At 44.5% G+C, this 25,831-nt stretch overlaps 1 protein-coding gene across 1 annotated transcript; it reads left to right on the top strand.

Moving 5' to 3' along the window:
* The first annotated feature begins 238 nt into the window (after positions 1-238).
* ESYT3 (extended synaptotagmin 3) lies at positions 239-25,399 on the top strand. The gene is made up of 23 exons (XM_015868653.3): positions 239-631; positions 4,804-4,845; positions 5,676-5,810; positions 6,131-6,207; positions 10,317-10,383; positions 11,101-11,190; positions 12,006-12,061; positions 13,580-13,700; positions 14,483-14,656; positions 15,197-15,279; positions 16,238-16,286; positions 16,960-17,049; positions 17,520-17,582; positions 17,685-17,753; positions 17,996-18,061; positions 18,860-18,946; positions 19,265-19,414; positions 19,903-20,345; positions 20,966-21,055; positions 21,464-21,595; positions 23,042-23,147; positions 23,629-23,678; positions 24,573-25,399. The coding sequence occupies exons 1-23, from the start codon at positions 365-367 to the stop codon at positions 24,607-24,609; spliced, it is 2,544 nt and encodes an 847-aa protein (XP_015724139.2). The 5' UTR covers positions 239-364; the 3' UTR covers positions 24,610-25,399.
* The last annotated feature ends 432 nt before the right edge of the window (positions 25,400-25,831 follow it).

Below are 25,831 nucleotides of genomic sequence, written 5' to 3'. Positions count from 1 at the left end.
GATGGGTGGCTCCCAAGTAACACCGCATTCCCTAACGCGTAAATTCTCCGTATTTAACAACGCGACATCCCTCCCAACATCTCCATCAGAGCGGGGCGCTCTGACCCTTCCCAGCAGCAGGTGGTCGGAACCAACAGGTTGTTCTGTGCGCGGTTACGCCAATGGGGGAGAAGAGGCCGGCGGTACCGGCTCGGGGCGCTCACAAGGGGGCGGCACAGCGCGGCTCTCCCCGCTGCGCTCCGCAGGGGCCGGGCGGGCACCCGGCGGCACGGGACGCGCCTCCCGCCGGGCGGGGGCAGCCGCCGCTTCGCCGCGAGGACCGGCCGCACTCGGCCGAGGGACCCCGCGGAGCCGGGGCTCAGCCATGGATCCCGCCGCCTCCCGCCCCGCCGCCCCGCAGCGGGCGCTGCTCTCGTCCGCCGGCCGGGCGCTGCTGTGGCTCGGCCCCGTGTACCTGGCGGGGTACCTGGGGCTGAGCGGCAGCTGGCTGCTGCTGGGGCTGGCGCTGGCGCTGGGCTGGGAGCGCAACCGGCGGGGGAAGAGAGAGCGGCTGGCGGCCGCCTCGGTGCTGCTGGAGGACGAGAGGGAAGCGGTGCGGCGGGGCCTGGCCGCACGGCACCTGCCCGCATGGGTGAGTGGGGCGGGGGGAGAGAAGGGGGCTCAGAGCGGGTGGGAGCGTCGCGTGGTTCCGAATCCCGCTGGGAAAAGGGAGCGCTGAGCTGGAAGTTGCGCGGTCCGACGGACGGGTGTATCGCTCGGTTAGTATCCTAGGGAAATCTTCCTCGAAGATGCGCCGTTCCGGCTGTTGGAGCTTAGGAGATGCTTGAGGCGTTCGCATCCAGAAAGTTTTCTCCCTTTCTCTCTACTGCCATTGGGAAAGAAGTAATACGTGTATCTATGAGCACAATACGCTCTGCCTCTCTTGCTGGTGCGGAGAAGCAGCCCCTGCTTGTTCCTCGTTGCCGGCCATCCTCTAGACTTTAACGTGATGGAGTGTGACAGCCCGGCTGTGCTTTCCGTGCTGTACCGCTGGCTGCTTGGTGCCCGGCTGGCTAATAGAAAAGGATCAGTTGTGTCTCTTAACCACTTGCTCAGCGTTTAAAAACGTGCCGGGGACTGGGAGGGCAACAGGGCGAGAGTATCAAAGAGCCGTATCTGTCGGGAGCCGTTCGTGGAGGCGCTGACAGCGAAGCGCTTCGCGCAGCCCGTAGCCCTCGGTGCGCCTTCCTGCGGCCGGCAACCGCGTGGCCGTGGGATGGAGCTCCCGGCTGAGCTCCACCCGCTCCCAGCACGGGCTGTTTCCCACCATGCGCAGGACCCCGTCCCGCGTGAAAGCTCTGAGCGCTCGTTCGCATCCACAGTGCTTAAAACCCTGCTTAAAACCCCGCGGAGGAGCCGAGAGCAGTGCGTTGGTTTTAGCGTTTATCAGCGTTGCCACATCTCTTCCTTTCCCTTTTTCATTGTCCCTCAGTTCGATTTTCTGCTTCATTCCCCCCCGTGCCAGACCTGAAGGCTGTTCCTCACCTGCTGCCTATTCAACTCATTGTGTGCGGTGTCATCTTTTTCTTCCTTATCTTTCATTTCTGCCCTCCAGCATTCAAATGTACCAGCTCTAAAAATGTCCCTTCTATTCTTCTCTCCTGACTGCTCCTGACAGAGCAGAGGTGGGAGCAGGAATAAAACTCAGGTGGGAGTGTGGGTTGGAGCTGCAGTGTAATCTTAGGAAAGGCACTGCTGGTGTGGAATGATGGCAGCGTCTTAGGGAGCAGGGGATGGGTAAATAGGTGTCCCCTCAGGTGCCCCGTTGTACAGTGAGGATGACCCATATGGGGAGGAATTAAGACTGGTCATTGATTCTAGAGAAGCGGTGGATGCTCTGTCCCTGGAGATACCCAAGGTGAGGCTGGACGGGGCTCTGAGCACCTGATGGAGCTGTAGGTGTCTCTCCTCATTGCAGGGGGGTTGGACCAGGTGGCCTTTAAAGGTTCCTTCAACTCAAACGGCTTCATGTCTCCACTGGGATAAAAGCTGTACTCTGTGAGAGCAGTGCAGGCTCAAGCTCTGTGCAGCACTGGGATCAGTTTTTAGGAGATGTGTTTGTATCACAGCCTTCCCTTTGGAGGGGACATGAGGAGGGTTTCCCTCATCTACCCAACCATCTGTTCCAGGGAATTTGCAGGGTTATTTTCCAGCACCAGCATCTTGGCTGAAAGCAGATGGTGAGTTTGGAGTGGAGGCATTCCTGTGCTAGACAGCTTCCATGGGCAGGCTGTGCTTACATAGGAAATCGGGCTGGAATTTGGCTCGTGTTGAGCAGTCTGGGCCCAATACGCCGAGATGTCAAATCGCTTGTGTGACAAGTTGATATTAGAGGTAAAGAACAGCCTGTTTTTAAAGCGTGGTCTGCCGTGCAAAAGGCTTCTTTAAACGTTCTTTCTTTGCCCCTGCACTGGAAGCTGAGAAAGCTCCTTAAAAACAAACACAAACGCGACAAAAGACAAGCAACCCAAATGCATACATTCCCGTTTTGCATTTGAATGGTGCTGTTGTGTCTCACGGGGGTTTTTGCTGTTGCTGTGATCGCTGGTGTGGCCTGCTCCAGGGCAAGGTGGAGCCTTGCAGAAACCTACACTTCTCTTGCTGGCTGGTAATCGGCCCTCACCTCCTATTTTTGAGCTTCAAAGTTCTTTTCAAATGCTAAGTAATTCCTGAAGCATTCCTGAAATGTTGGCATGAAGCTCGTCTGCTTCTGTAGGTGAGGAAAACTGATCTTAGTAGCGTGACTTACTCGAGGTTATGGAGTAAGGCTTATTGTGGGACCGTGTGAACTTGGCAGCTCTTGGTGGCTGGTTCTGGGCTTAGCAAGAAGTACTTTGTGCATCTCTTATCTGTGCTGTGCCCATGGCAAACTTGGGAGCGCGACCCTGATCGTAGAACCATAGAATAACCTAGGCTGGAAGGGACCTTAAAGATCATCAGACCTGCTGCAGTGATCTGAGGTGTGACACAGGTGTGTGACTCATGGTGGCTGCTGTTTGGGGTTTGCCCTGGTCTGTTCAGTTCAGATGTCTGTAGTTCAAACAGTTACTTTTGTTTTGCTCTATCTTAAGGTGAGTCCAGCTGGGACTTCCATCTCCTGGGTACTGCTCCAGCCTAATGGTTGCTGGCCTCACTTCTTGGATACTTTTTACAGCTTCACCTCTGGTAGCTTCGGCCCTACTGAATAATTGTAGCAGTGTCGGGGTTTGTATTGTGCTCCATTTAGTGGTGATGGGTCTCACAAGTGGGCTGTGAGTTACTTACTGGGATCTGGAGCCCTAAGTGGTGCCCTGGGTCCTGGTCTGTTCTTCCTTTTGGGTCACATCCCCTCTTCTGTCTGGAAGGCCATTTAAGAACAGTTTGCCACACCACTTCCATCCTTGCTTTACTCTACCTGTGACTGATCCAGGACAGTCCTGCTGATGGTGCAGAACACTGTGGGGCTTATCAGTGCGTTGAAGTTGGGGACCAGCTGCCTTTGGGCTGCCCCGTATTTGTGTGTACTGACATAGGGCCATCTGGTGGGAGATGGAGCGCTGGCAGGTGAGGTGGAGGTCCCTGGATTCACATCACTTTCCTTCTTGTGAAATGTCAGCTGTGTTTTATCAGTATTGATTGTCCCTTCTGGTGCAATATTCACACTTTATCATGCAAATAAAGCGGGGTAGGCTGACATTTCAGTGAGCTTGCATCTTGTTTAATGGAGAAGTTTCTGTTCAGAGCATCAAAGGAAGTTGCTTATAAACAAAATGCCAATATCACTTTGATTTTGAAATATAATAATTGGAGATCATTTGCAACACAATTTGAGTACTGGAAACAGGTTCTGAAGTCACACATCAGGCTGTCAGTCCATAAAATCCTATCGTAGAGTCACAGAATAGTTGGGGTTGGAGGAGACCATAAAGGATGGGGCACCTACAGCTTCTCTGGGCAGCTGTGCCTCATCACCTTGAGTGAAAAATTTCCTCCTAATATCTAAAGTTACATCTGGCCTCCATTAGTTTAAAACCATTTCTCCTTGTCCTGTCATTATCTGCAAATATCTGCTCTTTCATCCAAACATCTCTGCTGCTAAATTACACAAAAAGCCCTTGACTGAAGAGTATAGCTCAGAGCTCTTGTACATGGAGGTAATGTGTTGTTCTGCCCAATTACTGCATCAGGCTAGATGATAGTGTAAGGAGTCCCTTTCTGTTGGAGTGTGTCTATAGAGCTGAGAAGCCGCCACCCTGTCCTTCCCTCCTGCAATAGCCATCAGCCTGCAGCACTGATGGAAAATACTGCATCCAGAAGGGTGGGATTGTAGTAAGGCGGTTGTGGATCTTTGCTCGTGTTTTCAAATTGGATGTCAGTTTGGATTTCCCAGACAGGTTCTTGTTGTCCAAAGCCTGGTGTCCTGATTAGGGTGAGTCCATGCAGGAAACAGAGCCCTCATATCTGATCGTCTTGAAGGGAAGCAGCTTCTTCTGGCTTCCCTTTGCATGACCAATAGGGGTGAGAAATCTACCACTGTTTCATGAGGAACAGGATATGACACTTGCTTTAATCACATAAACGTGCCCAGAGGCGTATTGGTCCATTAACACACCTGTCTGCTTTTGCCTTTTACAATTCAGTAGTTTTTCAAGGAGACAATAAATGGTAAAAGTTGGATGTATGAGAGCAGAGACTCAGTTTACCACACTCTGTGGTGCCTTTGGTAAGTGATGTGTACCAAATCAGACTGCACCTGGCATTCACTTTACTCTTCTCTGCCTCCAGGTCCATTTCCCTGATGTTGAGCGAGTGGAGTGGCTGAACAAGGTGAGGAGCTCTGTCTGTGAGGCTGTGTGCTCTGAGCTGAATCCCAGCGCAAACTCTAAGCCTAAGAAAATTAGTAAGTCACTACAACAACAAGGTTCAGTCACGGCAGTGTCTGTATTTAAGTTTTGGAGCTTCTAGAGTTGTTACAGGTCTTGGTGAAGGCCAGATACGTGCACCTGGCTGATATAGATGTGATGAATTTGACCACACCAATTCATTCTGAGATTTTAAAACCAAAATTCCATGTACACATGTTTACGTGTGTGTGTGTGTAGCTGTATTGTTATTTTAGCTAAAGCAGTAGGATTTATTTCCTTTTTGCCAGTAATGTTCCCAGAGTAAGTGCTCCCATCTGCAGTTATAGAGTCAAGCTCTTCATGGAGCTGAGCTCTGGAATACAAAGCAAAGCAGTTCAACTTACAACTTAGTAACTGCCTCGTTTTAGTTTGAGAAACTTTCTTTTGAAGTAAAAGCTCACCTCTCTCCAAATAAACCTCCAGGGAACTCTGCAACACTTCCTAGTAATTAGAGACTGCTGTGCTTTAGAAACGTTAACCCTGGGCTTTGCTGGCTCAGCCAGTGTGGTTAGAAGCAGTCAACAAACTCCATAGGGTTGAAAATCCAGTGTTCACTTCCTAAAGCAATTTCCTTTTCTGAGGAACTGGGATGGATCTTTCCATTACGGGTGGCTTAAGAGCACTAATGTGACTCTGTATTTGATAAGAGCAGGCATGCATTGGTAGTCAGGCATTCTGTCATCTGCATCTATTTCTCAACTAAAGGTACACAGATGACACTTTTGTATAAGATGTTTTGCTTTGCTTTTTTAGGTCCTTGAACAGGCTTGGCCGTACTTTGGGACAATCATGGAAAAAACATTTAAAGAAGTTCTGGAACCAAAAATAAGAGCAAAGAGTGTACATCTGAAAACGTGCAGCTTTACCAAGATCCAGTTTGGTGAGAAGGTAGTGTGAATGCTTTGCAACACTTCAGTTATTGTAAAGGAAAATAGCATGAAAAGAGGAGAGCGTTTGTTTGGGACTCTGACGTTCAGCTCTTTGATAGCTCTGTGCTTTTAAGAAGCAGCATTGTTACAGCACTGCTGCTGTTCACATTTGGTCTTTAGGACAAAAACCTGTGTGCCTTACTCATGCATTGCATGCTGCTCTTCAAAGTCTTTAGTGAAAACTCCTGTAGTTGAACTGAGTGCAATGGGGAGGACTCTTCGCTTAGACTTCACCCAATAGATAATAACTGTGTCATATCTCGTCTGTCTTTATTTCAGTGCCCTAGAATCAACGGGGTAAAAGTCTACACCAAAGAAATTGACAGAAGACAAGTTATCCTAGACCTGCAGATATGGTAATATTGCATGATTGATTATGTCTTAATTCACTGTCCACCTGGCACCTGTGTGTGGTTTTTCATGCTGGACTGCACATGTGGTTCTCTAACACCAGCATGGAGGTGCTTGCCTTGTATCAGCCTAGAGTGATATGAGTGAATCAGTCCCTGGTCGGATGTTATTTGCAGAAGTGAGATGTTGTGCACTATCCTTTAAGTCAGAGCATGCTATCACCTGCACAGATACAGGTGTTACCTGTGCTGGCCTACCATTGCTGCCATGAACGTAGAGTTGTGTCCTTTGGTTCTTCCATTTGTGGCAGAAAGAAGCCAAGTCATGGAACTGCATTTCTGTCAGCTGTACCCACATCATTTCTATTCGGTCCAATCTCTCCAGTTCTTTCAGAACTCACACTATTTATGTTTTAATTCTCTCCCCTGGTTTAATCCCCTTGTTTTAAGCACTATGTGCATGTGACAGCCAGTGTCCTTGCTCCCATTTTTGTTTTTAATTAAAGCCGTTCTTTAGCAGGAAACTGTCTCTAACTCTATTAATGACAACAAAAAGTTAGATAAAACATTTGTTGATTCCTTCCAGGCTGATTTGAATGAGCTTGTGTGTTTTGTTAACATTGAGCAGAGCTAAACCCTCCTCTGGTTTTGCCTGGAGAATGGAATGAGTGGGGGAGTTACCATTTGCATGCTGCTGTAGTTCTGTGGTGGGTGATTGGGCCACCCAATATGAATGGCTTTTCTTCATGCTAGTACCAAGAATAAGCAGTGTGAAACTGCAGATTGTCTTAGCTGCTCAGAACTGTGCTGCTGCTTCATATGGCAGTGACATGGCAGCATCCCCAGCCTTAGCCTCTCTGCAAGACGGTGTAACTTCATTTTTAGCCATGTTGTATTTCAGCCCAGTCTGCAAAGTGCTCTTTGTAATAGCCAGACCAGTTTTAGGTTTGCTTGTGGCAAATCAATCATGCTTTCCACATGGAGATGGAGAATTTTGATGCCTTGAAGGCTCTGTGGGAGGTAGATACTGTTCTCTATTAAACTGCTTCTCCAGGCTGCTTCTCCCACATACTCATTTTCAGTGCCTTAACAATGAGCTGCAGAGGGATTCCCCCACCTCCTCATTCCTGTCCTTTTGGCAGACCCATCAGCATCCCCAGACTGGCCTCTCGCTTCTCTTCCTCCTTCTGACAGTAATTTAGCCCGAACTATCATCTGATAACCCAGATATTTTGTGTATTCACACAAGAGCCTTCAGCACACTTTGTCTCTCTGATGGGGAACTCTTCTCCTGGGCTGTGCTAAGGACCCAGTTTCTCCCATGTTAATATCCTCACTTCAGTTTCTGCAAGTGAGGAGGGTGCTGTGCATTGTACAGCTGCTGCTTACTTTTCTGGAGTGAAGCAAACTCCCATTGCAGAACAGACTCTCTTAGCTACATGAATAGCTCTGAGTGTCTGCAGTAATGCAGCTAGTGCTGGGAGAAGAGCTGGTGAGAGGAGATGGATTTGAGCTGCCCCAGTGGGAGGTTGCAGCCCTTGGCACTACCTCTCCTTGCATGCTGGTGAATCAGATTTGGGTGACTGGTTACACTCACAGCTGGCTGGCGCGTGTGTCTGTGCAGTCTTGTCTCTGTGGCTGCTCACAGAGGGCTGGTGCCTGTGTAAGAGGGTTCCATGAGGATTTCCACGCATTGTGGCTACTGTTGAGACTGGAAATAAGCCTCAACAAAAGCAGGATCAGTGTGGATGCTCACAATCAAGATAGGTGAGCATTATCTTTACTGATGTGGAAATGTTCAGGATGTGACCCTCGGTCTGACCAACTCATTAGTGATCTCAGGCACTCATGGATTTGTGTTTGTTCAGGCGGCTGGTTCTGCTGGTGACAGTTCTTTTTTGCTGCTCTCTTCCCAATTAATGTTTGATGGGGGAGCATCACAATTTTTCTTAATCAATGCTCTCAGCTCAGTAATTAAAATTAAATTATGACTTCCCACCGATGAAGCGAAAGCACTTTGTCTTAATTATTTGCCAGGTGAAGGGTGCATGGGGATAAAGTTATACATCAGCAACCTCATTTTCATGTACAGAAGCCTTCTGAGTAGTGCTAACAGCAGAGCTCTCTATTCTCACCTGGCTCTGCTTCCTTTCTCATTTTCCCTCTAAGGGCAAAGGTGAGATATAAGTGGCTGAATGTGCCCACAGAGCTGAGTCCTGGTGTAACACCTCAGGAGGATGCAGTAATTGCTGTGGTACTGCTGCAGTGCACTTTGCAACACCGAGACAGCGGTGACTGAATTCCCTTTTAGGTTTCGGACAAGTGTTGCTGTGTTGCAGTGAACATTAAAGAACTGACGTGTCTGCGTATTAGTAACATGACTCCTTGGTGTTTGCCGAGTGTAATTTAGTGGGAGTTTCCTCACTAGTGGATCCACGTGAGCTTGGTCTGCTGGCTGGCTCATCGCTGTGTACACTGCTGATTGGAGTGGCCGCAATTGAGCAGGCTGAGCTGCTGCATCATGGAGGGTGTTGTAATGTTGTGGATGGCCTCTCTGCCCTGCTCTGGTGTTGAATAACGCTTTATGTCAGGTAGCATCTGGAGATCTCAGTATGTTCAGTAGTCATAACGGTGCAGGGGTGTCTTGTGGCATCCCTGCCTTCAGCCAGTTGGATTACCATTGCATCTCATGCTGGATATTAGGAAAAATCTCTCCTCTGAAGGAGTGGTTAGGCATTAAATGGGTGGTGGAGTCACTGTCCGTGGAGGTGTTCAAGAAACATGTGGATGTCTCACTGAGGGATATAGTGGGCACAGCAGAGATGCATTGGTTGGACTAGGTCATCTTATGGGTCTTTTCCAACCGCAGTGATTCTATATTAAATGCTATGGGCCCAGATTTTCCACAGAGATACAGGCAAGATATGCATCAGCACAATTCCACAAGCTTATCTTCAGCTCTCATCCATAGTGTAGGTGTGCTGTCTGTATCTCCTTGTGCAGTAACATGATTTATGGCAGAAACAAGTTCTTTTTCCAGCTCTAAAAGGTAGACGAAGCATGGTCCTATGGTTGCCAGCAGGGGGGTTCAGCTCTATGTGCATATGAGCATCAAGGCTGGAGCCCAGCACATTCTGTCTAGGGGAGAAGAACAGAGCACAGCAAGCTTGTACAGCACAGGGACACATGAAAGGGCACGTGGAAGCATAAGCAACTCAAACTGGAAATGAGGAGTAGAACTAATGAGTAGGGTGCATCCTTCCTACTGGGCAGCCTGATGTGGGAGTGGTGCCTGTATGAAGCAGACCTGAGTGTGATTAAAGACTTGGGCTCTGACAAAAGGGGCAAAGGCAGCTTTGGCATCTAGACTTGAACACAAGATTGCACATATTGATGTGTTATGAGGGAAGGCAGTTATCTAGAACTGGGTAGGAAGAGTTTTTGGCTGTGGAGAGGCATAAGGATTGTGAAATGAGACACCACAAGTCTTGTTTGCTGTGTTGGACACTGGCAACAGCTGAATTAAATCCTCTTGGGCTAATAATCAAGGGAGTTATTTTGGCTTCTCATTTAGACTTTATATTGACAAAGCTCTGTTAGCAACCGGTGTAATAACGATAATGTCATGATTGTACGATAATGAAAGATAATGTCGAGATTGTAGAGATTAATAAATGTTAAAATAAGTTTGTGTAATTACATGTCTAGCCTGTAGGAAGATTGTGTTAATGTTGACATGGCCTGTGAGGCTGGTTACTGAAGAAATGAGAAATGCTCTAATATTAAAGAAATGAAGACAAAGAGGACCGGAAAGGAACTTGGTAGCTCTTCATTGTTTTCTGCCACAGGCATCAACAAATCAGTGGGTTCTGCCCCAGGGGGGGTGGCTGTTGCTTGTAGCACGAGATGATGTTTGTACTTTAAGGTGGTTTCTAAATTGTGAAAGTGCCACAACTTGGCATTCATTTTATTTAAGGCCCGATGTTCTCATTCATTTTCTCTGCCTGAAGTGTCATGTTGCAATTGTTAAGCCCCTATCCTTTCTACTCCATACAGCCCTAATTTGCTCACTGAACTATCACAAACTGTGGAATAACATGAGAACTTTCTTTCAGTTATGTAGGAGACTGCGAGATTCACATGGACATATCAAAATTCAATCTTGGGGTGAAAGGTGTACAGGTGAGTGCAGTGCTGCTGATGTTGCCTTTCTAAGACCAGTCCCAGTGGTGTGCTTATGTCACTTGATTAGGAAACCAGAGGCTAGCTGGCTTGGGTTGGATGGTTTTATCTCCTTGCATTTTGACTCGGGAAATAATGTCTTCCTTGAATCATAGAGTGATAGAACGGCCTGGGTTGAAAAGGACCACAGTGATCATCTAGTTTCAACCCCCCTGCTGTGTGCAGGGTCATCAAGCACCAGACCAGGCTGACTATTGAAGAGCACCTAAATATTATTTTACGCTTCTTAGCCTGAGTCTTAAACAGGTTCGGTGCTGGAGTATCGAGCGCATGTGGGCCAGCTTCTGCTAATGGAGTTTGGAGGAGCTGCATTTTGGTAGTGAACTCCAAAAAACAGGGTTCTTTGGGGCATTTGTGACTGTTTTCTATTAGACCAATGTCCTATTCTTACATTATTGAAAGCTATTAGGCAGATCACAGAAGCAGCAGTAGGAGGCATTACATGGCAGTCTTCATGATCTTAAAAAACATTGCCTGGTATTAGTAACAATAGTCTGGGGGGAAAGGAGGTTATTGCTGTTACATTTTAGGTAACTTGAAGTTAAGTTACTTGAAGCAAGATTTTGAAATATATTTCCTTCATTAAAAAAACTGAGTTTGGAAGCTGTACCTTGAGCATTTCTTCAAAGGGTTTTCCTGGGTCTGTTGTATTTGCAGCTGTATGGGACTTTGCGAGTGATCCTGGAGCCTCTTCTCACTGATGCCCCTTTCATTGGAGCAGTGACCTTGTTTTTTATGCAGAAACCGGTGAGTCAGTAGGGAACTGTGCTCTGCAGCCTTCTTGGCTCTTGGGCAGTTTTAATGGATGGATTAGCCTGCAGTGAATGCCATGAGCTGCCCCCATCACTTGGTAACCCAGTCTGCACAACTCTGAATACCTGGCAGTGCAGGTATTGTTTGAACAGCAAATTCCTGATTACGAAATGCTCATCTTCAATTCCAAGGGAAAGGAAATGTGTTTGTCCCGCTCTCTTGCAGTAATGCCTTAAGAGTTGTTTCCTCCCCTTCTCAAATGGAAGCAATTTCCAATGGTGACAGCTCAGAAACCATTTCATAGGCTTTCAGATGTACTTTAAATCCTCCCAGTCATGGATTTGATTTGTAGTAGCATTGTTTTCACTTGTGAAAAACTTGATTTCTCTTTGTACAATAAACAAGAGATTCCTGAAGTCTGTGTTGTTTGTAAATCCCCCTTCCTGAGAGCACAGGCCAACCTCCAAGTGAAAGGGTGAGGAAACAGCTTCAAAGTCTTGGGAGAGCTGCTGCATTAACTATGCATGACCTTGGGGCATCTGCCATTGGCCACTGCTAAGGGCTGACTGCTGTGTTTTCTTGTGCTTGCAGGATAAGCCCCACTGATCCCTTAATTTCAGGTAGGACAGGTGAGGGAATTGCTCTCAGGCACTGATTTTAATGTATAAATACAGTCATTTACTAGTGCAGGTATGGCCTTCTTTAAACAGCCAGTTCTGTTTTAGAAGCATTTGCTGCTTCTTTAAAGTCAACATTTGTCCTGAAATAACTTTTAATGGTCCTGTATCATTTCTTTGCCTTTGTTGTAGCACTTGGAATTCAACTGGGCAGGTATGAGCAACCTCCTGGATGTCCCAGGGATTAAGTGAGTGTCTGTTTTGTTTCATTTTATTCCTTTTTGAAAAGCCTCTGGGAATTGGGAAAGCTTTTTTCTCCAGCAATCAGCAGAAGTTATTCTCTAGAGTGATACGTGGAAGTTGTTATGCTGATATGCTGTCATTGTATCTGGCTGTGGGGATGGCAAACCCTGAGTAGGGTGCTCTTGCATCATGTCAAATTGATATAATCACTTCACTTTGGGATTTAGGGTGAAAGTAGGCCATTGTAGTTTGGAAAAAACAAGCTCTTCTGTTTCTGTTTGCCTGTTACTTATTGAAGATAGTTGAGCAGATGTAGGTACTGGCTATCTGTGCTTGTGTTTGGATACCATATGTTGGAAAATGGTCAGGTGTCACAGGGCTGCAGCCCTCTGACAAACTAAAATCCAATCCATGATAGGAAAAACTGTAGCATATTCAAAGTAGAAATATTCTCGTACTGTGTAATCTACTCATCCTTAAGGCTCTTCAAGAAACTCAACTGTTCCCTAGTGCCTCTTGGCTTGACCTTGTAAATAAGGCTTGCACAGCAAGGGTGGAAATCTCAGTTTTCAATACTGTGAACTTTAATCTGCTCCACCAGATTGGAGATCCACTTTTCTCCTTACACTGAAAAATAAGGAAAAAATTCTGTCACACAGGAACAAAATGCACAGTGGATAATCAGCCACTGCCTTCCTCTCTGAAAAAGTGAATGCTGGCGATAATGTTCTGCTTTCTTCCACTGCACCTCATGCTTTGCAGACTCATAGGAGGTGGCTGATTGCGTTAGGTGCCAGTTTATGCAATGAAGGATCTCTGAAGATGTTTGATGTCAAGTGGGAGGAAGCACTTTTTGTTTAATTTTGAGGCCAGAGATGCTTTTTGCCCTGAAGTTTGCCCTGCAAGCTCCAGTTTTTATCAGAGGAATTAATCAGCTCTTTTCTAATGCAACTTTCCCTAATCCTCACAGAGAGAAGGTATGTAGGTGTTCCTGCCTACAACCTCTCATATAATTAAGTACGAATTTGGTATCCTAGATCTTCACTCTCTTGTTCTCTCACAGGGATCTGAACATGAAAAACCTTGCTTGTTCATCAACACAGCACATGAAAGCTATGAGCAAATCATGTCTGCTGTGAACTGACTGAAATGCTGATTGAGGGAGAGCTCCCCCTTTCTTTATTTTTGTGCTTAAGTGACCAAAGATGCTGCACACAACAGGCATTTGTCTGCATGTACAAGCTGTGTGCAGTCTGGTGCTGTACCTTCAAACTAAAGAGAAGGGCAAGTTTATCACCTTGCCACAGGGAGGATTTTGTCAAGAAGTCCTATGCTCTGGCCAAGGGCTTTCAGGCTTTTGGTTGTGCCCAGGGAGTGGGAGAGGCCATGAGATTTCCCTTCTTAATGTAAAATATATCAGGAGATTGAATCTCAGCTCTCAACTCTTGTTTGGTTCTGTGCCTGGGCTGGTGATTGCTTGTAGAGATTTGGCTTTTTTCTCTTTTTTTCCCCCCATCCTGCAGTGTAATGTCAGACTCGCTGATTCAAGATTACATTGCTGCACGGCTGGTTCTGCCAAACAGGATCACGGTGCCTCTGAAGAAGAACATGAGCATTGCTCAGCTGAGGTTCCCTGTCCCACATGTGAGTTTTTCTTTTGTCAATGAAAATGCTGTTCTACCTGAGAGTGCATTTGCTGTAGTGCAAATACATGTATGCCTGTGTGTTGGCTTCCTGCACATCCAGGTCTCAGCAGCCGTTTCAGTCTGGATTGCAAGCTCTCTATAGGCAGTATTTCAGAAACACACCAGTAAATATTGGATAGCTCTTAATTTTTGAGAGGTCAGTGAGTGCTTATGCGAAGCCTAAGAAGTCTGTTTAGACATTGAGGTGTTTACCAGTTTAAACCAGTAGTCTCATTAGAATACCACAGGTCTTCAATTAGAGAAAGTAAATACATGAGGCATAAGTGTCAGGCTACTTAATTTCTGTAGTAATTCTGTGAAGGGATGTAAACACAGAGCTCAGAGAATGACATCTGTAGGTTAAAGAAAAGAAAATAAGAACTTACCAATGGCTGTTCGGTTCCTCCTTCAGTCAGTGGAAACTGATCTTGATTCCACCATCAAGTTGACTGTGATGTATGGTCCTTGTGGGTGTTTGTATGTTTCTGATTTTAAAACAAATTGAAGACTATTTCTTACCCAGCTATCTGGATGAGACCGTGTATCTGTGCAAGTTCTCCCCCATGGTAAATGACAGGAAAAGTGATTGTTTTATTACAGACTGCCTCAAAATGCGTGTCTTTGCAAACCTGTCATGCTGACTAACCTTGCTGCCTGAAATAACAGTTTTAGGAGGCAGCATATTATAATTACCCAAATATCACATTTTCATGACTGATTTTTATATCTTTTCCTATCCAGGGAGTAATAAGGGTTCATCTGCTAGAAGCTGAAAACCTCGTCCAGAAGGATAATTTCCTTGGTGCCATCAGGGGGAAGTCTGACCCATATGCTCTCCTTCGGCTTGGCACAGTGCAGTATCGAAGCAAGACAATTTCCCGAGATCTTAATCCTGTCTGGAATGAGACATTTGAGGTACTGAACCTTTTGATCTGTCCCTCTAGGATGCTCAGCTGTTTACATCCTTGTATTTGAAGGACCTTCTCTTACCTGCCTGCACCAGAGCAGGTGGAATTCCTTGTTGCTTCATTGATGAAGCATTCCTGTCCCTTAAACAAGTCAAATTTGCATTGCAAACGTGAAATGGCACTCAGGGTTGATCTGATTTACATATGTGGGTGTTTGGAGGAGGTGCAAGCTTTGCTTTAAATACCAATCAGTGCAGCAGTCTGATTGTGCAAGTGTCTTCTACTCTAGAATTGGTTATACTTTGTATATGGGATGTTTGTAGCTTTTTCTAATTTTGTGAGCAGTGCTTTTTAGGGATATTAGTTTGATGGGTTTAACTTTTAAAACAAGTTTGCTTGGTTTTGAATTAAAATAATTCTCATCATAATCAGTTCAATTTGTTACGTGATCAGCCACAAAACAGCAGAGAATGTCCTTCATACATTACGGAGCTGTGAACCTGTGTGAGTGCTTTATGTTTTTAATCAATCCCTGTTTCTACTCCAGTTTGTTGTTCATGAAGTGCTTGGTCAGGACTTAGAAGTGGACTTGTATGATGCGGATCCAGATAAAGATGACTTCATGGGCAGGTAAATTAGTGAGACTTTCTTCTCTTTGCTCTTTGAAGGGATGTGGTGATCTGCCAAGTCTACTCAGCAGATTTGAGAAGGTGGTTCTGAAGATGAAGTCCTTTACTTCTCCTCCGTAGCTTCAGTCCTAGTTAAGTGCAGCCTAACTTGAATGCTGTCTCCTTGTTCTGGTCAGGTTTTGTCACAGTTCTTTAATGGAGAAATATCTTCATAGCAACATTTGCTATCCATTTTCCATACAGAAAATGCTAATAGGAAACTACTCTCATTCTACCAGATGACAGATAGGAGAGGGGCACTGCTTCTTAAGCTATGGTTATCTCAGGTGGAGCAGCATCAATGATGTTCTATAGACAATAATAGCACTTAGGGGAAGATGGAGTTGGATGTGATTTCTTTCTGACAGAGTATATCAGATCTTGCTTATTAGGACTTGCTGCTCTGTTCATATTTATTTGATTTTAAATAAGTAAAAAAACCAAGAAACAGAGAAAACCATGCAGGCCTTGCACAGTTATGGTAATCTCTGAAGTAGAACACCCAGCTAATTCACGTAGGAAGCTTAATGTTGAAGGAAGCTACTTGCTCTGTCTGAATACTGACCTCAGGTTATCAGCTCCTAGTGTGAATAGCTATGAACAAGGTGGGCAGTGAGCTTGGACTCCCACAGAATATCTTAGGAGGCCATTATAAGTAATGATTGCTGCAGCACTCAAGGTTTATTTAAATTATATCAGTTTTGGAAGAGTTTCAAGATGGAGAACATACTGTAGAAGTGTGTGTTCCACTGTGTGCCAGCGGATCAAGTGTGGAAATTGCTGTTTGGGGCAGATTTGCTTGTGGCTTTTGACTTATAGTTGTGATTTATTCCTGTTATTTTTTTTCCCTAATTGTCCACTAATTGACAGTATTCTGCATGCCTAAACATTCACTGAAACATTTGCTTTTTGTCTTCCAGCTTGCTCATAAGTGTGCTGGATATAAAGAATGACAAAACTGTTGATGAGGTAAAGAACACAGCTTGTTTTTCAGTGTGGTTGTGTTGTATACTTACATGTATTCATTCATGCTCTGTGTATGCTGCTATGTTGTTTCTGTGTACTTGAAGCTTCCCTGCTTACTTGCACTGTGGGTGTTTCCTGTTTGTGAAGTTTTCTTTGCTCAGAAAACTTAAAGTAGCCATTACAGTTGTTGTTACAGTCAATCTGGCAGCCTCAGACAGCCCTGAGCTCATGCGGAGCCAGCCGTGCAGTATCTTGCATTAACAGCTTGTACCCTGTGTCTATCAAATACTCCTCTGAGGCTATGGATCAGTTTGGTGAAGCAGTCTGATGGCCAAGGGAACAAATAATCAGATCTTATTGAGGCTCATTCTGCAGCCCAAACAGTTCCAGAGTGCCTACCTCGTGCTGCTGCCGCAGCAGATATGTGCACTGTGTGTTTGTGGGAGTCTTGCTCTCAGTGTTTCTAGCTCATGCTCTCAAGTAGATGGACATTCTGCAAAATATATATCTATATATCTATATCTATATGTCTATAGTTATATAGATACATATATATAAACTTCAAGAAGCTTGAAGTACAATTCATATTGTTCACTGTATTTAAGCCCCAGAGGCTGAAATACATAGAAATTATTCTGTCTCAGTTTTCAAGTCGTTTTTTATTGTCTCCACTCAGTGGTTTCCCTTAAGCAAGACAACAAGTGGACACTTGCACTTAAAGCTGGAGTGGCTTTCACTAGTAAATGACCAGGAAAAGCTACATGAAGTGAGTATGCTTAAAGGATCCAGATACTTCGATACCTGAAGGATGTGAAATTAGGAACCCCAGGCAAATGCATGGGACTCCCTTCATAGTAAACCAGAAAGTATCCGAGTTGAATAACATTTCATTTATCACCAGGTTTTGTTCCACTGATGCTAGTTTAGTGATGATGATGTATACAGTTGAGCACAGGCTTAGATGACTTCCTGTCCTAGGGAATCTGACCAGTTCTATACTAGATGGACTGAAGGTCATTAAGTGTGATGAATAGCAAAGACCTGGGCCTTTTCTTACTGGCCTGCTTAAAGCTACCATGCTGTAGGGTATTGGCTTGTGCTCCTCTAAATTCCAAGTTAAAGGAGAAAGGCTTACAGAAGCTTTCCTTTGAATTTATCTGGTGCTGTACATTGTCCTTGGCGAGTGATCGTACCTACTTTGTGTTTTGTTTTGTTCTCTGTTCCTGGCCTTGGCAGGATAAGAAGGGCCTATCTACAGCAATTCTGATAGTCTACTTGGACAGTGCTTTCAACCTTCCAGTAAGTACAAGCCATGTGCAGACAGCCTTCACTCCCAACCCCCCCTTTTTTTTATAAAAGCACACAAATTAATTGTTTTAAAATACTCTTTTACTAATTCAGAAGAACCACTTTGAGTATTCAAATGGTGAATGTGGAGCAAAGAAGATCAGAAATAACAAGTACCTCAAGGTAAAATTTATGTTCTTCCTCCATGCTTTCAAAACCTCCCTCTGGATTATACTGTATCATAGCAACTGAAAGTAGCTGTTATTATAAAGAAATAACCTCTCCACTGTCAGAATTTGTGACCACTGGTTCAAGGTAGTGATTGAGAAGCCTTCCACCAATAACAGGTGATCAGGTGAACAGGTGAACTGTGTTCTGTAATCTACAAATTGTTTCTTCTTTTTTCTTCTTCTATTAATTGGCAGAAGACAGAACGAGAGCCTTCCTCCTTTGTCCTGCTCACAGTAGGAAGCAAGACTCAAAAAAGCAAGGTAAGTTTGTTTGACTCTTCTGCTTTCCTTAAATACCACCTGTTTTTCAGGTGATTAACTCCAAGAAGCTCCTAGAACTGCCACCTTTGTTCTTTTGTTTTTGTTCACCCAGAAATTGGGTTCTGCTTGTTTTTTTTTACCTCTTTTGGATTTCAGCTTTCTCTGCCACACCTCCTGACTCTTCCAGGCTAGGTCAGACTTCCAGCTTTCCCCGTTCCTTTCCTCCTGCTGCCAGCACTCATCACCTGGTAGAAGCAACTGTTGTATGGAGCAGCCTCAGGCAGAGCCCCATGGATGTGCACCTTTATCCTTTAAGTGGATGGCAGTGCAGCTGTTGCCTCCCACTCTTCCTACAGGCTCTACATCCCTCAAACTGCCCCTCTAGCTTTCTTATCCTTCCCTGCTGTCATGGTGCAGGTTTAGGAGCTGGCTCTGAGTGTCTGTGGGCTGGAAGCTTTGCTCTGTCTCTCTGGGTAGAGAGGTGGGAGGAAGGGAGCAGTGCCTTGCTGCAGGTGTGGCAAACTGCTGGTCCAGCCAACACCAGCTGGAGCCAACTGCAGCTCACCTGACTTGTTCTGCAGCATTTCCACATCTCCCAGAGCTTGGCCTGGTTTTGCCAGAGATTCCACTTGTGCACGCTTCTGACATGGGAATTTCACTCTCTGTGTATAGCTGGGATGTAGCATCGCTGTATTAGAATAAATAAATCACTGTGATCCTCTCTAGTGACCAATGCCACAGCAATCTTTGCTGCTCACAGACCACACTAAAGCATATGCCACAATCTTCTTCTTGCAGACCTGCAACTTCAACAAAGATCCCAAGTGGGGCCAGGCTTTCACCTTCTTTGTCCACAGTGCTCATTCCCAGTCACTGCATGTTGAGGTGAGAGAAAAGCCCTTCCTTTGGTAACCTTTCATAGTCATGATCTTACTGCATGTTCTTTCTGTCTGCATCTACTGGGGTCCTCCTGCTTAAAAGATGTGGAAGGAGCATGTGTTGTTGCATGGACGGTTCTCTGTTAGGTGATGCTGATATCTACCTTTGTGCTAGGGTCATGTAATTAATAATATCTTGGTACAAAACAAGGGATATTTCTGAGGTAAATAAGCTTATTTTGGTCATTATGGAATGCCTTCTTGTTCTGCTGTTCCTAGTGGAGTACTTTCCAGTTTGTCACCTAATCAAACCTTTCTTTTCTAGATAAAAGACAAGGATCAAGACAGTTCTCTGGGAACATCGGTGGTGTGTCTCTCCCACTTACTTAAGGACCCAAACATGACTCTGGATCAGAGATTTCAGCTGGACCATTCCAGTTCAGACAGCTTCATTAAGATTAAACTTGTGCTGCGGGTAAGTTGTTTGCTGTGTTTACTTTGACTTCCCCAGCAGAAGCTTCCAATTCTAGCCAGGCAAAAGATGAGATGCAGGAGAGAAGAAATGCAATTTTACTTCACAGATGAGTAGAAGGTAGAAGTGTGACAAGATCCTTTGCTGCCATTAATGGTGAAGATGAGAGCTCTGCCTTGAGGCTTCCCAAAGCTTAGCACAGCAGCATTGCCAAGAACCTTCTCATGATGTTAAAGAGTGGAACTGAGAAAATCTGAGTTGGGAAATCAAAACAGCACAGCAGTGAGAGACTCTAGTGCTTAAGGATTGTTTTCTCACAGTGTTTAGACAAGTAAATACACAGTGTGACAAAGGAAGACAATGTCGTAGCTAGTTCCATAGCCTTCTTTCATCTCTAAATGCAGTCTCCTGCTTTCAAAGTAGTGCTATGATGAAATTTAACACCAGTGTTTGGGCAGCAGCGCTCACTTTTTCTCCCTGGTGATTTTCAGGCCTTGAATGTTGAGGAACCTGATCCACAGAAAGTCAAGGCTGGTGTCGGTGCCTTGAAGAAAGGTCCCGTGCATGTCATGGGGAAAGGTGGAAACCAGCAGGAGTTTCAATCTCCACCAAAACCAGAAGTCTTGAAAGTACCTCCTGTGAGCAAAGACACTGATGTGCGGGACCCTCAGCCAAAAAAAGACAGCAGTGAAGACCTGGACACAAGTAACAGTTCAGCAGTGCCTGCAGCAAGTGAAACTGTTGCCAGCCTTGATGAGACAGAGAGTGAGCAAGTCCCAGAGCATCGCACGCAGTCAGCATTGCATACCAGGGCGGCAGTAGTGCCCACGTTGCCGGTCGTTGAGGAACTGAGGCTTGCACCCAGTGTTACTTCACTGGGTTCTCTGCCTTCTTCTTGCTTTGAACTCAGTAGCAGTAATCTGGACCTTCATAAGTAGGTGGTTCTTCCAGTTGAATTGTTCTTCTCTTGAGAAAGTTTGGTTTTTGTAAGAGCCTCTTGCATACAGGTGAATTCAAGGCTGCAAAATCAGCTCCTGCTGTTCAGTCTGATCCTTTGTGACTGGTAAATTCTCTAGCTCTGAGCAGGACTTCATTTATAAACCACTCTTAAGCCATTTTTAAATAGTGTCTTGAATTTGAAACCACTTTGGAAACATGCAGAATGAGATGTAGAAAGGATCCCATTTTGCATACATAAGCATCCATTAGTATTCAGACAATGTACAAAACACGTGCTGCTCTTAGCTTTGCTGCTCCATCTATAGCAGGCCAATTGGGGGATCTTTTCTGGCTACTCATACTTTGGGTCTGAGGACAGGGCTCTGTGTAGAAGGCAGGCAGAGCTGGCACCAACAGGAGTGTTGTTTCTGTGCATCCCCTGAGGTCCAGCTGCCATAAGATGTCATAAAGAGGAGCAGCGCACTGAGGATTGGTTCTAGTTGAAAATGCATCACCAACTTGTGGAGCTCGTGTGCTGTTTCATGATGCGAAGTTTCTGCTTGTGATCTATTAGATATCTGCATTTAAAGCTTTTGCTGTGTGACTGTCTTACAGCGGGACGGAAATGCCTCTGGGAGAGATTCAGCTCACAGTGCGCTACGCTTCCATACGGCAGAGCCTGGTTGTGCTGGTGAATGGCTGCAGGTAATGCTGGCCGTTGCTTGCCTCTATCAGCATGGGAGAGGGAAGGAGCTTTCTGAGCTTGTGGCAGATATTCAGCAAAGCTGGAGCAGAACCATGTGAAACATAAGCTGCCCAGCAAAGTGAATGCTATTGAGAACTGACACGTGTCCTGGGGTGTCTGAAGGAGATTTAAGTGTCGTGGCAAGGATGGACACCTCTGAGTGATGTTGTAAATGCCAGTTTAGAAACCCACACATTTTATCTTCTCATCCGTAAGATTTTAATTTGCTTATGTTTCAGCTTCCATGATAAATGCTTTTAGCTCCTGAATCCATGAAGGGTGGGTCTGATTCTAAGACAGACAGGGGATTAAAATGCATACAGTGGGAGAAGCTGCCTTGTTTGTCAACACTGCATTTCTTTTAACAGAAACTTAATACCCTCTTCCAATCGTGGAGTGGATCCATATGTCCGTATATACCTGCTTCCAGATAGAAGATGGACAAGTAGGAAGAAGACTTCTGTTAAGAAAAAAACTCTGAACCCCCAGTATGATGAAAAGTGAGAAAACATTGGCTGTAATTGATGAATGATGTTATGATCTCTGTAAAGTGCAAGGGTTCTCATGAGGTGTGCACCTGTTGTACTTTGAACAATTGGCTTGTGAACATTTGCAGGTCTTTGGAGATAAATGGCACTGTAACTGTGGTGTGCAAGTCCTTAAAATGGACTTTGCTCTGCATACAGTACTGTCACGTCTTCCCTCCCCCTTTCCTGACCCTAGCAGATGCACACTGCACTTTCTTTGCACACAGACATTTCCTTCAGCACATTTAACTCCATGTCACTGCAGAGGCAATCTTTCCATGTGGGTACCTCACAGAGCTCACTTCTCTTTTCATACTTCTTTGCCTGATATTTCATCTGACATCCTTCCGAAAGTCAAAGGCAGGCATATGTGAAGCATTCTGAGACAGATGGATGCCATCACTGAGTGCTGCTGGGAGCAGCTTATTGTGTTGCCACCTCTTTGCTGACAGCTGACACTTCTGCAGGTTTGCCACTGAAGAGGAATGTGCTCTGTAAAAAACTAATGGCAGTAGCACTTAATTAGAAGTAGAGATTGTCTGAGAGGCAGTTCTAGTTCAGTATGTAAACGAAGGTACACTTGTGAAAACACTTGAATGTTGGGTGATCCTGGGTAATTCAGCCTGTTCTCATGAACTCTACAGCCAGCACTGCTGTTGGGAGTAGGATCTTCCTCCTCGTCCCCGGTATTGACATGTCCTGTACATCCTCAATTAAGTGTAATAGGTTGAGCAATACTCAGCTCCAAAACATGTTACCTGTTTTACAGCTCTGACTTGAGGAGGAACTATTCAGGTGGGCAGAACCTGAATGATTTAGCACGGGCAGAATTGACATTTGATGGTGTGTGCCAGAGCCATGAGTCAGAGCCATTAAGTATTTAATTACTACAGGTTTATTTCTTTGTCTTCTCTTAATGTGGTATAAGCCTACTTTGTAAACTTTGGGGATCGGCTTGGCCATTTCCTCTGAGTAATAAAGGTTGCATGGAAAACATGCTGATCTTCCATGAAGGATAAAAATGGTTGTTAAACTACATTTCATCATTGGATGCATGCTTTCCTTCATCCCTCTGGTATGGTCTGACCAGCAGGCTGTCATGGAAGAAGCTGGCTTGGAAGAAATTTCTTACAGTGTAAATAAAACCCAAATAATTGCCTTTTTTGTACCAGGGGGAATTGTCCAAACATGTGTTTTATAGTCAGCCCTCAAACCCTGCTAAAGCTGTGGTTGGGCACCAACATTCTCGAGGTTTATAATGGACAGTATAATGGACAACTTTGGGTGTTGTGATTCATTGATTGTAAAGGTCACTGTATGAAGCTGCACTCCCTTCTCTCTTAAAACTGCTGTATTTCAGCTACTGATGCTTACAGGACTTCGGTTTTTGACTCAAGTCACTCCTTTCAAATCTTTCAGGTTTGAATTTTTTGAATCTTTGGAAGAAGTGAAGAAAAGGACACTGGATGTTGCAGTGAAAAACAGCAGGCCGTTCATTTCACAGGAGAAAAAGGAGCTGGGGAAAGTAAGTTCAAAACCAGTAACATAACTTGACTAATAGAGTTGCAGAGTTGGAGGGAATGCTGTAATCCTGAACTGCAACCCTGGTAGCTAAATCTGAATAGAACTAGCAACCTAGAATCAACTTTAGCCTGACACTGGGCTTTATCACCTTGGAAGCTCACGTGGGCTCGTGTGATTGATAGGGGATGTCTGACTGTCTGTTTGAGGATAGCTCCAATAGTACAAATGTGGAGCTGAGAGAAATGTCACTGAACTGAGTTTTAGTGTTGATGCTGGCTAATGCCTTTGTCATGGGAATGCACGAGTCTCATCTCCCTTGAGCCTCAGCTGTAGACCTAGAGCTTGAAAGTTGATGTGGAAGAGTGCTAGCTTAGCTCATCAACTTGTACATCATTCATATTAAACATATATATATATATATATATATATACATATATATATATATATATATATATAAACAAATAAAAACTTGTTTTTTAAAGGTGCGGATTGATTTGTCACAGGAGGATTTAATCAAGGGTTTTACACAGTGGTGAGTTTGTTTCATCTTTTAAACTCTTGCTAATAATGGCTTTGCTGAGAGTTTGTCTGAGTGTTTTTGGGGTGATGGCAGGAAGGCTGTGCCTTTCGGTAAGCAGCAATAATGTTTTACCTGCAAGTGCAGGACTAACTTGAATTAATCTGGTAGTTTTATCTAAGATTTATGTTAATCTGGTTAATGGCGTGATACCTATCCTGTGAAACGGTTTTAATAAGAGGCCTCCTTGTCAATTATTCTGTCTTCAGCATATTTTAAATTACATAAAAACCACTGGGTTACATAAATAAAAGAATCATGTCTATTAAAGTAAATTTGCAACAAATAACTTGGATAAAGATCTTAACTAAATGAATACTCTGATCAGCAATATATATGTATGATAAACAGTTAATTACAAAGCATTTTTAGAAGCTATTTTAATAAACCACTCACAGTTGTGCTTGTACGTTCATTGTGGTTCAGACGTCAACCTTAAGTATTGGTCTGAGGCAAAGATTAAGAAGCATTTCTTTTTGTTTCCCCTTCCCAGTCTCGGGTTAATGGCAGTCATTCTTCCTTCATCCTTCAGTGAAGGAGGTGGAGGAATGCAGTGAGTGTAGCCCAGCAGCTTCCCACTAGTGTGGTCAGCAGTGTAGGGAAACCAAATTCCCCATGCCCAGCTTCTGTGTGCCTCATGGAAGTATATAGCGATTATGGCAGAAGGAGAAAAATGACTCATCCAGAGTTCCTGGTAAAGGGCTGAAGTTTGAGGCCATCTCTAAAGCCTCCTTCACCATCCTCCTGCCTACAAAGCACAAGCAATAAAGCAGCCCAAGTTCTCTGTTGTGATACTTAAAGCTCTTCTTTAAACCAAGTCTTAAACTACTTTCTGTATCTATCTTGCAGGTACGAGCTGACAAGAAGTAGACGCAAGAAAAATTGATTTCTTCTCATGTACATAAGTTACTAACTTTAAACTTTGTATTGACTGTATATACCTCTTTTCTAATTGAAGTGTTTTGAAACATTCACTGCAAACTTGAAGCCGTCTGCTGCTCAGGACGTGTGCACGGAATGATCCTACTGACAGGAGTTCTCAGTGAAGTAAAACTGGGGCAATAATTTCTAGATAACAAATCATTTATTCCTGATGGTGCATCTCCTCCCCAAGAATCCTTACATATGAATGCGCTCTTAAGGAAGTGTTGGACCTGGAGATATTTTTAGATGGCCAGCTATGTGTGATTACTTTCTTCTCAGTTTCGTTTCCCTAAGAGCCCATTTTTGTTGTTTTAAAGATATCTGAAAGCATTACTCTTCTAAAAGAATCCATTTTTAAACAGCGACTTTCATCTGTAAGGCTACAGGACCCATTCAAATCAACTGTAAGACTAATAGCAGTTCTTGAGAAACAAAGGCATTGATATTCTGCTTCTGAAAAGCATTTAAGCAGATTGTGGCTGCAGGTCTGCATATGATGAGCTTCCAAAAGCAGGGAGATTCGTTTGCCAGGATGTCATTAAGGTTTTAGTTTGTAATGCCTTAACATGTTTTGTTCTTTGTTACAACATTTCAGCATCTCATAAGCCTTGATAGTAAATCATTCTGCCTGAGGAACAGCAGAGTTTTGGACTAAGCTTTATTAATATTGGAGCGAAATATACCAAAATATTTTTGGAAGCTTGGTGTACTTGTTTGTTTACAATAAACTCTGACATGTCTTGCTTAAGAAACTTGATCTATGCCCTTCTAAGTGATGGTAGAATATAAGCGTGGTAACTTCAAATCCCTTCTAGGCAAAAAGCTGTAAACCATGTTCTGATGTAGGCTTAAAATGTGTTCAGCCTAGATTACATTAATATGGTGTGTTAATCCATAACCAAAAAGAATAAACCTAGCTGAAGATCTAAACAGCATTTTAAAACAGGCTCTCAAGACGACCAAGGTAATGATGAAAGTATTACATCTATAAGGCACTCTAAGCAACGTCATCTCATACCTGCTGATGAGCTACATTCAGAAAGGTAAGTGGCTTTGTGGTCTTTGCTTTTGTGTTGGCTTCAGTTTCCTATATCAGTACGGTATGTATTGGTCCTCTCTCCAGGACAGAACAGGTTATTGTGGTTATTTTTCTTGTTTCGTGGTCAGTGTAAGAATGCAGAGAA

This window comes from Coturnix japonica, chromosome 7, assembly GCF_054131305.1.
Source record: "Coturnix japonica strain WE chromosome 7, WE-NBRP24, whole genome shotgun sequence".
Taxonomy (NCBI): Eukaryota; Metazoa; Chordata; class Aves; order Galliformes; family Phasianidae; genus Coturnix; species Coturnix japonica.
This window is presented reverse-complemented; position numbering and strand designations above follow the sequence as displayed.

Coding starts and splice junctions, on each gene's coding strand:
- ESYT3 (XM_015868653.3), top strand. CDS start 365: ATGGATCCCGCCGCCTCCCGCCCCGCCGCCCCGCAGCGGGCGCTGCTC. Junction 6,208..10,316: donor ATCCTAGACCTGCAGATATG/GTAATATTGCAT, acceptor ACTTTCTTTCAG/TTATGTAGGAGACTGCGAGA. Junction 12,062..13,579: donor CTGGATGTCCCAGGGATTAA/GTGAGTGTCTGT, acceptor CCCATCCTGCAG/TGTAATGTCAGACTCGCTGA.